At 38.1% G+C, this 13,253-nt stretch overlaps 1 protein-coding gene across 1 annotated transcript in view; it reads left to right on the top strand.

Annotated features, from left to right (window-relative positions):
* The first annotated feature begins 4,996 nt into the window (after positions 1–4,996).
* Positions 4,997–13,253, top strand: part of Dok6 (docking protein 6) — a 457,708-nt gene continuing 449,451 nt past the window's right edge. Inside the window, exon 1 of the mRNA XM_003466521.4 lies at positions 4,997–5,782. Within this exon, the coding sequence (XP_003466569.1) occupies positions 5,717–5,782 (66 nt within the window). The 5' untranslated portion in view covers positions 4,997–5,716. The remainder of the gene's footprint in view (positions 5,783–13,253) is intronic.

Genomic DNA, 13,253 nt, shown 5'->3' with positions numbered 1-13,253 from the left:
GTAAAGTCATATGTAAAGACTTTTCAATGAATGTTATAAAATGTTTACAGTGATACAGTGTATTATTTGATATTGCTTCTATGGCAAAGTCCCACAGGCTGGGTGGCTCAAACAAAGAAAGTGTTTCTCGCAATTCTGGATGCCAGAAGTCTGAGGTCTATATGTGAATAAGGCTGGTTTTCTCTTTCCCCTTGGCTTGTAGGTGAGCATTTTCTCTCTGTAACTTATCTTCTCTTTTATTTGCCTGTGTCTAACATTTCTCTTCTTGTGGAGACATGGTCATATTAGATTAGAATCCAGCCTGGTGACTTCATTTTAAACTGATTACCTTTTTTTTTTTTTTTTTAATGTTTAACAATCTTTAATTCAAATATAAAGCTTAACACAAGCCATTTGTTGGGCTTGAGATTTTTGTTCTTTTAAAACAAGAATGGAGAAATGCAAAAAGGTCTTTTCACTGTTTCAAAACTTTCAGAGAAAGAACACATCATAGCGCCATCAAGGATGCATTTAAGCAAACCCATCTTTTCCCTCTATTACATCAGATTCCACAGTCTTAACACATATTCCTGACCACCTTTTAAAATACAGCCACAATCTCAGCATACGAATATTGGGGGATAAAATTTAGGTCATAAACAGTGAGAGAAGAGTGAATATAAAAATAAAAGTAATTAATATTTGGACCAAATGATAGAGGTGTTAGGTTTGTGGTACAACTGAGCTCAATGGCCATTTGTCCTCAAAGAAAGCCAATATTAGATAAATTTCAAAGCTGAAAAATCAAGAAAAAGTACAGAACTTAATAATGAAAGTATATAACTATGGAATAATCACTAAAATAACCACAAATCCGACTTTTAATATATGTTTGATTCTAGGCAAGGGCACCATGTCTGAGTAAAGTTAGAAAACAAAGCTAGTTCTCAACTCTAAGGAAATTTGGGATATTTTTAAACAATGTGTACATATTAAAGATAGGCATAAAAATATAAGTACTATTAATGAAATTTGATTAATCAGAAAACAGGCCTACATCTAGAAAACATAATCTATAAGAAAGGGGTAAAATATTAAAAAAGACATTGCAACCATATATATCAAAGGGATTTTAAAAACTATATTGATAACATGAAATGTTAATTTTAAAATCATGAAGATATTATTTATATCGTAAGATTTTGTATCTAAAAATTGATAACAGTAGCAAATGAAACTTTTGCAAACCTGGGGGTACTGTTCAACTCAGGAAGACTTTAAAGTGATAAAAGAACCAACTTCTGAAATATGCAGAATAAATGATGCTGTCAAATTCAACTAAATAGGTTATTTTTATAATTTAAATGCTTCTCAACATCGATAACATTTTGCATTTCACCTTTTTGTTTTGTTTTGTTTTGTTTTTTTTTGTAAAGGGGATGGAACTCATGACCCTATGCAGGCTGTTATGCATGCTGAGTTAAAGGTCCTCACCCTTTTTTTAAAAGAGACAGAAATAAAATACAAAACTACAAACTAATCTCACCAGTTATAGATATTTCTCCATACCCTCAATATTCATATGCTGAAGGAATCAGTATTTGATTGAATGAGTTATTATACATTACCAAATAAGATGCATTTTAGAGTAGACAGAGATGATCAACAATCATAAATATAGTAATTACTTAGTACTTACTTAGTATATAAGTACTTAGTTTATAATGCTTGATATGCAATCTGTATGTTATGTTATAATGAATTCTGAAGAAAAAAATTAGTAAAATTTCATATCCACTTTGTTTGAAAAGTACTTCATAACATAATACTTTGAAAACTGTTTTAGTTTAATCAGTAGTAAGCATTTTAATTATTATTGAACAATTTTAATCAGTAGTCAACATTTTAGCTAATTTCTCCCCAGTCATTTTTCTATGATATTGTGAAATGACTTTTTTAGCTTATTTATCACTATTTTTCAATAACTTACACCTATTCCAAGAAAATGAGAAAAACTGTTAAAGCAAAAATATTGGATAAGATATAAAATTTTATTTGAAAACAAAATGTAATAGAATTGAATTGTAAAGAAGGTGTTATGATAATGTGATATTATCTATAATCTACTACTTTGGATAAATTTCATAAACAAAATTATTATTTCTGAGAGCAAAGTCGCCAAAATGTGAATTACAAAAGAAATATATAAACTTAATGCTTATGAAGAAAATCACAAAAGTGTACCAAAGACAATGATATGAAAAAACAAATTAGTGTTTACAAATGATAATACTCTATATTTCATTTAAAATTTTTTCACTGAAAAAATTCTTTCTTTCACTGGGAGAATTCTTACAGCTTCAGGCAAACCCAGTGGGAAACTGGGGGAGCACAGGCTCACACTACAGTATCAGGACTTCTGATAAAGTAATAATGCAAACACTGGACATTGAGATGAACTTACACTGTCAGATGTTATTCTAGGATATACATTTTCCCCCACAATATATGAACCACACGGAAAGACATTAGCAATAGGAAAAAAAGATGTATTCTGATATTCAGATTATGATATTCAGGATAAATCTCAGATAGACTTAAGAGGTGGACGCATTATATAGCCGTATCTTTTGGCAGTTTCATTAAGCAGGAGAAGAAGGATGTCACAGATGTCTTAACTCAGTTTTCTCCCCCCAAAATAAGTAATAATAAAGAAAAACGAATAAAATGGAGTTTGTTTCTCTAGCACTTTGTTTGACACAGGTATTGGATAATTCTTCTACACGGCACTCCTGAGGAAAGAGTGTTTATTTTGTATAAACTTTTGAAACTAATGAGACAATCTAATGAGTCTGTCTCCCATAAATTAAAATATTGTTGGATAAACCTAATATAAACACTTCCCAGCCCCCAGGATCCAGTCACCTTCCAAAGCCCTACCTATCAACTCATGAGAGCTTTGCAAAACATGTTAGGTATAAACCCCAATGTCCCACAAGTGAAATAGTGAATTTTTGACCTGGAGTAAGAAACATACAAGATGAGCTTGAGAACACTTGTGTTAAGACTAGTAAGACCTTAAGTGCCTTTTAAAAACATCCATGTGTCAAGTAAAACAGCTCCTCATGGTGAAAAACCCATAAAAATAATTACTACAGGGAATGGAAATGCATCAAAAACAAAAACTACATTTTTTTATACTGATGTGTCTTAACAGAGCAGGTTCACTTTGCATTTGTGAAAATCCATTTGATATTTCTAAAAATTAGTTAATAAAACTAGTAAGCACATAGTTGGCCTTTTTAAAAGGGTATCTACTTCAGGGCAAACCTATAGTTTGTAAGGGAACATTATTTTTGTTTTATTTTTAAGAAGAGAACAACAATTCATAAATACAAGATTTAAATAAAGTTAGAAAATCATAACTTTACAATCACTCATGAAATAACGCATTTGAGCAGTGATCATCATTGGCAGCAAAAACAGATAGTTAACAGGAAATGTGATACTTATGTTAATATATTAAATGATCTATAAGGTTACCATGGGTCACATCCAGCATTGGAAAAAAAATGTATGTCTATATGAAGTAAACTTGTGTTTTCCTGGAGAAAACAAACAGCATGAAAGGAGGGGCACATATATGATTATTATATCAGAAATTTTAAAATTGAAATAAATTGTGGAGAATAAATCACTTAAACATACTATTGTGTTATAAAGACATTCATTGACATATGATTGTAGGTGCAATCATAAAATCTTTAAGTCAGGGTTACAACTTGTTCTTTAGCATTATGTAGATGCAAAACTGTTAGTGAAACAAAGGGAATCCCTGACCTCTGTGAAAGCAGATTATTATACAAATGAAAGTGGTGATTAATGATCCTGAGTTATCCTAGACAAAGTCAGTGTTGAAATTTTGCTTCTGTTACAGAACATTTCTCAGCCTCAGTTTCCTTATCTTAAATGACAAGTATACTTCATTTACGACTTATGGTTGGCAAGACAGATGAAGGAAATCATGTTTTTAAAACGTTTACAAGTTCAAAGCAGTCATTATGTTAAAAAATGATAGCCAAAATATACGTGAAATGTTCACAAGTGAGTGGGATAGATCTATCTCAGGCATTTAGAGGATGGAATCACACTGAGTTGATAGGGGGTTTATGCAAATTTCCGGGAAGGTCAGATACAGGCTCATTTCCTAGTGATTACCCAAAGGACTTTGCCTTCTGAAGTATCTTCCCGGCTTTAGTTTGCGGTGGACGCCTCCCCATCTTCCCCAGTGCTCACTACAGAAGTGCATGAATGGGAACGGAGCTGCTAAGGCACGTCAGAATTTCCACTGGGTTGTGTCCCAACTCATGGGTTAGGACAGAGTCATCCTTGGAGGGCTCATGAGAATGGGGAGAAGGGCAAGCTACAGTGTCTTAAAAGCTCTCCTAGTTTTCCTCCCTTCAATCAAATTCTGCTTCTTTCCTTTCTCAAAATGATTATGTCCCAAATGGGGCTAAGATATTTCAAATAAGAATCTTGTAAAATCCTGTTTTCTGCAATTAGCAGAAACAAACATTGGTTTACTACAAATGTTTTATTAGTAAAGGAGCCATTACATTTTTTCAATCTTTATACCTTTATCTTAATTGGAAACCTCTTTCCTTGAATTTTATAAAATGATGTAATTCCAAAAATTAAATGTCTTTGCAATAGAGAAAAATCTACTTTTAAGCGTGCATTCCTGCATTAGGGAGAAAGTTCTTTATTTTTACGAGTTGACCATTTCAGTGCATCCACCGCTAACAGCTACAGTCTGCATTTCCCGAGTAGATAAAGAGCCACGAGGCAGCTTTACTCCTGGTTACTAAAACGCTCGCATAAACCCAGCGACCAGGTTCTGTCTTCGGCGCTGCTTCAGTAGTGACCGGCCGCCTCGCCTGACTGCTCCGGTCTCTCCGGCAGCGGCAGGCTTGGACACATGCGCACGATGGTCTCTTTGTGTGCAGCAGGAAGGGCTCGGCGTCGATTTACACTTCCTAACGGGGCAGAGACCTGGGGCGGCCGCGTGAGCCTGGGGATAAAAATGCCTTGTAAACACGGCTACCGAAATAAACAATGTCTGGCTCCCGCCGGCTTCTACGGTGCAGGTCTCCCGCCGCCCTTCCCGGGTGCACTGCCCGGGAGGGGAGAGTAGCAGCCCGCAGAGAGGAGCCTGGCTCTAGCACTCCCGCCGGGAGGAGCCGGCGGCCAGAGGCCCGGGCGGGAGAGTGCGGGGCCCGGGAGGCGCGCGGGGCTCCCCGCCGGCCCGAGTGATGGAGCGCGCCCGCCGGCGTCCTCAGCCCAGCCGCCCTGCGGGCCGGGGGGAGGGAACCGGGCTGGGACGCGGCCCGCCCCGCCGTCCTCCCCTCCCCCCGCGGGGAGCCGCGCTGGTGCGCTCCGGCCAGCTGTGCGCCGCCGAGTGAGGCGCCAGCCCGAGGGCGCCGCCGGGGGCAGCGGCGCGGGCCGCGCAGCTCGGCTCGCGGCGGGGGAAGGCGAGGCTGGGAGAGCGCGGGGCGCGAGGCGCCCGGAGCCGGCCCGTCTCCCGTCCGCGCGGCCCTGCCGCCGAGCCCGCGTCCCCGCCGGCGGGCGCTCCGGGCGGATCCGGCGGCGAGCGGCTGTGGAGGCGCCTGCTGCACGCGAGAGCTGCGCGCCCCCCGCGGGCTCGGCGGCTTCGCACCGGGAAGCGGAACGCGCGGCCATGGCCTCCAACTTTAACGACATAGTCAAGCAGGGCTACGTGAAAATCCGCAGCAGAAAGCTGGGGGTGAGTTCCGCGCGGCTTGCTCCTTCCCGTGCGCTCCCGCGGCCCGGGTGGCCGCTCGGGGGTGGGGGTGGGGAGAGGTGACCCGCGCGGGGACAGACGCCGAGACGCCCGCCCTCCCGGGCAGTTCGCTTGTTGCTTGGTCGGGCGGGGGGCCCACACCTGCCTGGGCGCTGTGGGGACGCGGCTGAGGGCTGCTGGAGCACCCCGGTGCCAGACCTCAATGCGCGGGGCTGGTCTGCACCGTACCGAAGCCCGGGAGACCCGAGGCTCGTCAGTTCCAAACAGAATTGTGCCTGGAGGAGAATCTTACACCGCGACTCCAGGATGCTCTTGTCGCCCTCCAAAGTGTGCGCCTCTGGGTGGAACCGCTTGCTCTGGGTGCAGACTGCGAGGATGCGTGTGTTTAAGGATCACCATTTTCTGGTCCCTGCTGCCTAAGCTCATTTTGAAATTCTGTTTTTGATCCCCCATCAGCGCCACGCGTCCCCGCAGGTTTAGTATGTCCTTAACTGTTGCCCAGTGGTAGGCTGCGTGTGCGCCCTGGCTTGTGTACCTGCGCCCGTGTGCAAGCAGGTGTGTGCTCACGCAGTCGTCCACTGACACGAGACAGTCCGCGGCGCCAAAGTTTATGGAAACCTTCGCCTACTTTTTAGAGATGCTTTACCTGACTTGAGAAGAATCGTTTAGGTTCCGGAGCGCCAAACTTACCTAGTGACCTGCAAAAGGAGGTAACAGGGAAGCCTAACTTGGGTGGACTTGGGGTGTAGACAGGCGGGGGCGTCAGAGGAGGATGGACGCCAGGGCTTAAAGCTGCTCAGACTGGGTGGGTGCGAAGGGGCGGAGGAGCGATGGGCTGGAGGTGCCCACAGGAGCACGAGACTTTCCTGGCAGCTGTTAACTGCCAGGTCAGGCTGGTCTAGAAGAGGGAAGGGACTCGACCCGGAGGAGGAAGCGCCGGCTTTCCGATTTCCCTGGATGTCTCTCAGCCTCTCTGCCCTCAAAGTTCTAATTGTGAGAAGCTCCGGAATTCTGGGGCAGTGGCCTGGAGCTAGAACATTCTCTTTGGTTTCTGCTGAATGGATGTATACTGCAACCTGCAAAGAGGAAAGAGGAGGAAAGACTTCGTTAATTTTCTCACAAGAAAAGCAAAGAAATATACCCTTTCATGATAGTTGAACAAAGGAGTAATGGAAAGAGCATGATCACCCATGGTGTACCTAGCAGTCCTTAGGGAGAATCTGCAGAGGCAGGTGTTGGAGTCACAGGAAGGAAAGAAGGTTGCTTCTCTTCTGCCTGTATTCGGTTCTGCATTGAAGGCGCTGAGTGGTACCCCAAGGACACAAGGGACCCTTACTTGAACTTCCTATAATCTGTAGAAAGCTGAGGAGTAAGGGTTGAAAGGGTCAGGAATACCCAGTAAAATGATAGGGAAGCCCCCTGCTCCAGCCTGGCACCCCTAGGGCTGCTGGGCGCCCCCCAGGGTAAGGGAGAGCTGTTTCTGGGATCAGACCTGCAGTTTGCTCTCAAGGGCTTTTCTAAGTTTCCAGCTCACACTTAATTCCTTTTCAGAGAGATAGAGGGCAAATCCCAGGTGAAAACTTGAGGTTGTCTAGGAAGGAGGCTTATTGCTGATCACAGCTCTGTGGCAGAGCTCAAATCTGTCACCAGTGCAGCTGTCAGCCAGGACAGAGCATGGAGCTGAGCTGCAGCTAAGGGTGGCCTGAGTAGTCTTCTTAGGTTGGCCTTTGATGCCCTTTGCTCTCTGATGGAGTCCTTGCTCATTCTTCCCTTCCTGTCTTCTTGAAATCCCAGTTTTTCTAACAGTTGGGACTGTACAAACTACTGTCTCCAGGGTGCTTTCATAGAGTCACTGTGCAGGAACATGCAACTAAAGAGGCCAGAGAACCCACTTCCTGGAATTCTCAGGCTCTTTCTCCCATCCAAGCTTTCCAGGATTCCATACAATAAAAGCTGAATATGTAGCCTAATTGTAAGATTGCTTCAAGCAAATGACACTGTATGTTTCTTTGGTAACTATGGCATTAAGAGTGTTTGAAATGTCATTTCGGAACTTCATTTTACCAAACCAAGTGCACATGTAAATTTACAGCATAACATCTTTTCCTAGACTCACTGTTTATGGTTTTGCCTTGTGAAAAGCAGTCCTCATGGAAAACAACACAAGCATGTTTATAAACAAATTGATGCTGTCTTCCATTTGTACTTAAGAAATGTGAATTTCAAACTTTAACGCTGAAAAAGTTTTTTTATAAACTAAATATGAGAGAATATCATTTATAAACTTTAAAGACTTTTTTTAAAATTTAAAATAACCTAGTGTTTAGAAGAGCAAACTCAAATGAGAAAATGTCACACTAGTGGTTCTGGAATGTTAATAAGTAGGCTATTAGAGTTTATAAAACTATAAGCAAATGCTGTGTGCCTTCATAACTAAAAATATCATTATACCCACATCACAGAAATGAGAACTATATAAGTATTATTTGTTTCATAATTAATACGTATTCCTAATTTTATAGACTCAAAACACACATTTCCAAATAAAATTATTTTAAACTCTAAGGTTACATGATGATTCTTGTAAGGTTTATGGCCAACACTGAATTTCAGAATACAAATAAATCTAATCCAATGTTCATATTTATTTTGATATATTAGGCAGTGAACCCATGCTTTCAAAAATCAAATTTTATAATACTCTAATAGAAATACAAAAGCCTCGGTAGGAGGCAAATTGCATTAGAGTGTGACTTGAAAACATATTTTATGATTAAATGGTATAATGTATCATTTATTCTTCACAAATTAGTGTTTAGTATAATGCTAAAGAAAGAACAAAAGCATTTTTTGCCTTCTAAGCAAGGGATCAGCATTATAGAATTAATTCTAGGTTGAAATTGTTGAATCACCTCTGACTTGTGTCTGTTTGGAGAATCTACTATGATTTGTTGAATACAGTCCTTAGGCAACACTTTTGGCAAGAAAATTTGACTCTCATCTTAGAAATTTGTCTTGACTCATTAATCAGCTTTTCTTCCACTTAGAAAAATAATTTCAAGAAACAAGTAGAATAATTTCCCTGAATTTTACTGTTGCTCTTTAAAACTGCTTATTAAGTCTTTAAATTTCTGTAGGTACATTTTGTATGTATTAAGTTTTCACTGTATAATGATATGACTTTTTTGTTTTTTTTTTGTTGTTGTTGTTTGTTTGTCTTTTGTCTTTTTCATTTTTATCGGTATCGGGGATTGAACTCAGGACTGCCTGCTTGCAAGGCAGGTGCTTATGCCGCTGAGCTAAATCCCCAGCCCCAATGATATGACTTTTATAGTTATCCATTTAGATTCTATGCTAACTTTTCATTATATCACTGTTTCTAGGAATGTGTACTTTTGCAGGATTTAAAATGCCCTTAGAATTGTCTGGTCTTTCTAGTCATATTTTTTTAAATGATTGGTATTATAACTCATAAGCTGCTATAACAACCAGTTTTTTTTTTTTTAATAAAAAGGGTACTTATAAACTCTCATTAAAACAAAAGCATGGTCAACATTCTTCATTTCTTAGCCTTGCTTAAGTATTTTCTTCTGACTGCTGATAGATTAAATTTAGTAAGCAAAGCATGTATTGCAGAATATCCAATCTGTTCTTGATTTGCAGCCAAACTAAGAAGCTAATCACTGAAACCATTAATAACATAATACCTTGCTTATTGAATCTATAAATTTATCAAAAATAAATGCAGCGTTATGGAGTGCTATCAATCATCTTCACCAACTTCTTGAATAAATTCCAGACTGCTATAATTTAACTGATTGTAGTTAAATTAAAACAATTAAATTAAAACAATATCTCACATCATTGTTTTTTTTTTAATTTATTGAAATAGAAAATGACTGTCCCTAATAAAAAATTCCCAAATCAGAATTGCCTCAAAATCCAGAACTTTTGAATACAAACACATTGCCACAAGTGGAAGACTCTAAGCCTGACCTCATGTGAGTGGTAGCCATCAAAATGTAGGCATCTTAAAAAGACTGTATATATATATGAAAAATAAATGAGTTTCTGGTTTAGAATTGAGCCTTGCCTCCCATTCATCTCACTTTATATATGCATATGTTCCAAAATCTGAAAAAGTATTAATTCAAACCCTGCTGATCCCAAGCTTTTTTGCTAAAAGATATTCAAGCTGTGTACATCAGTGTGAGAGTTCACAGGCATGTTTGTAAGCAGAATGGAACTTTATGCAAACAATTTTTCTGTTCTTTAAACAAAATAAGGTGACCTACTGATACTGGTTTGTGGGAGTACTCAACAAGTTTCTTGGGATATGATTTGTGTGTATGTGTGTTTGTGTGATTTTGTATTAAACCAGGGTTGTTTACAATAAACTTGTCATTACTCAATACATAGGGCTAGTCTTCTTTTTTTTTTTAGATTCGTAAAGGAAGAAGAGAAATATGGAAGAAGACATTTGGAACTTTTGATGGCTGCTGAGCATCTATTCTTTAATTTTTGCTTTGGTGTATGTGTGTGTGTGTGTGTGTGTGTACATGCACGCGCGTGTGTATATGTATTGCTAGAAAATGAACACAGGCCTTCATAAGGAGCTGCCTCCCCCAGCCATTTTTTACTTTTAATTTTTGAAGTTTCGAGACAGGGTCTTGATCCTTCTGCCTCAGCCTTCCACAGGACTTGGATTACAGACATGCATCATTATGCTTGGCTTCCACATTTGTTTTAACATATTATAGATCCATCTACCTTTTGATCTTTCTTTTCCTTGATTAAAGCTTCAAAATATCTTCATTCCTGACTTAATTACTATTGATCTCTATCTTTAAGTACTTTTAAGTTTGTTTTCTTGTTAATTTTTATTTTTATATTTATTTATTTTTGGTACCAGGGATCGAGCTCACGACCTCACACTTGCCAGAGAGGTGCTTGCCCTTCTGAGCTAAATCCTGAGCTCTTTTCTTGTTAAAAAACAGTTTTCCTCTGGTGATAACAGTTGGAAGAGAGTAGTTCAAAAGAGACATTTGTTAAGTTTTGTTTTGTTTTTTGTCTTTTTTTTTTTTTTTTTTTTTTTGAGTCAGGGTCTCCCTATGCAGTTCAGGCTGGCCTGGAGATCACTTTGTAGCCCAGGCTGTTCTCGAACTTGCAAAGATCCTCCTGCCTCAGCCTCCCCAGTGCTATGATTACAGGTGTGAGCCACCACTTCCAGCTGACATTTATTAAGTTTACTCTTTTATAGATGCTCACACATTAAATAGGAAACTGTGTATGAAATTTTGTGTTTGTCCACTAGGGCATTTAAGAAGTTCTTTATCTTCTAAATCTATAAAAATTATTTTTCTTCATAAGACATGCATTATCACATTTCTAAAACATGGTTAATATATTTCAGATCAAATGTATAAATAATATTAACTTCATCATTTAAAGGCTTAAAAGAACTTTCAGTCATTATGTTAGATATGAACCTATGAATCTAAGAGAAGTTTTGAATGTGTTTAAATCTTTACTCATTTTATCTGGATATCGATTTTTAATAATCTCTCTTTTATTACAAGTATATTTAGAAAGGTAAAACATTTCCAATTATTTATTATATTTTGTTTTAGAATTTTTATCCACAATGGATATTATATACGTTCTTACAATATGTGTAAATATGACACCTTGTTTATGTCTGTACATGTCTGCAAATATTATTGGCTCCTAAATCTTAGAGAAGATATTTTATTCATGTTCTATCTGTTTATTATATTTTCAATGACTTGTTACTGTGTGTGACATTTCCAGTATGCTTACAAAGTCTGCTATCTATATTGGTGAGATTTATTTATTTTTAGAGTTTTAATCCCTGAGTTTGCATAAGGGTGTGCCTAATGTTCCTTGAATTTTAACAATTTAAAGCCAAAAAGAGCGTAACTGTAAAATCTAAACCTAAACATGTGTCTGCATTTTTATGTTAAATAATTGTGCTTATGGAATGCCTGAGAAGCTAGAAATTAATAGGGAATTTTAAGGATTCCCATCTCAGTTTTTATCTTGATAGGTTTACAGATCATTGCTGTCAAGATTAATGTTAAAGAGAGTATTATTTTTCTCAGAATACAGATATCATATGCAACACTTAAAGATAACTTTCAGATTTCTGGGATTAATAAATATGCAGCCATATAATGGTCAGATATCTTTTTAAGATCTACACCTCCAGTTTTATTAATGCACAACAGTGATTGGTGTATTGAGTTGGTACATGAAAACATGAAGGAATAAATTTGATCTAAAACCTATGAATTTGACATAAATGTCACTTTTTAAAGTTTTTTAAAAAAATTTTTATTAGCCTTTTTCTGTTTTATGACAGTGATCCATGAAGATACTGTTGAGTTAGGATTATTAAGTATTTGTATCTTTGGATATCTGTTCACAACTGTGCATTTTAAACACCATAGAGATGACCAGAAATACAAAGAAAGTGAAAAATTACCCTCAATCTCCTTATTGCAGATAATCCTTAGAGTCCACAGTTTTTGATATGGTAGTTGAAGTGCTAGTTTTAAGGGACAAAGTAGTTTCAGGCAAATGCAAGAAAAGGTTAGAAAGCAGCACATAGTAATGTCTTTAGCTTCAGTTTCGTTATTTTTGCCTCTCTTTATCTGTAGCATTGTCTTTAAGCTCCCTTAACTGTGTCCACAGAGTCCACAGACATTAGAAAGAGCATGTGTTTATTAGTTTTCTGCATAAATCCCCATTAGTTTTATTTTAAGATACAGAGCAGGATTATCCTTTGACTAATTTCATTTTTGTATCATAAAACTGTTTTATCAATGATAATATTCTACTTGTCAGTCAAATTGGTATTTTGTTACAAGCAAAGAATAAAAATTAATATAATAAAGAAAATTATTACTCTTCATTATGTTTGAAATTACTGATTATTATAACTTTTGAGCATCAGTAAAATACTTTCCTATTTTATTAAATTTTTGATGTTCAGATTAAAATTATTAACATTGGACACTTTTAAGCTTTGCGTACTTTGAGACTTCATAATATAATCTGGGATGTGCATATTTTGTATCTATTATGCACCTTTCATTTTACAGAATTTTTTAATCATATAATTCTTCCAATAGACTTTGGAAAACATGTGTTTAGTTTTGTTTTTTTTTTTTTTTTTTTTTTTTTTTTTTTGTATTTTCAGTGTAAGCAAACATCCAAAAGAGGCAGGCTATGTCAGCCAGGGTTGTAGAGCCAGACTGGTTCTAACTGTTGGCTGCACTTTTAGCTTCAAGTTTGGTGCCTACCTGCCACATAACAACTGCCACTTTGCCATGCGTGCAGACAAGTAGCAACACAACCTTGTGCGGTCTTCAGAATAAATGTGCTTTCCTTAATTGATAATTTTGTGTAAAGCTAATGTGGTGCTTGACTT

This window comes from Cavia porcellus, unplaced genomic scaffold (assembly GCF_034190915.1).
Source record: "Cavia porcellus strain 051 isolate PalLab524CR breed Dunkin Hartley unplaced genomic scaffold, mCavPor4.1 scaffold_20, whole genome shotgun sequence".
In the NCBI taxonomy this organism is placed as follows: domain Eukaryota; kingdom Metazoa; phylum Chordata; class Mammalia; order Rodentia; family Caviidae; genus Cavia; species Cavia porcellus.
The sequence above is the reverse complement of the archived record's forward strand: the minus strand, read 5'-3'. Positions and strand labels throughout refer to the sequence as shown.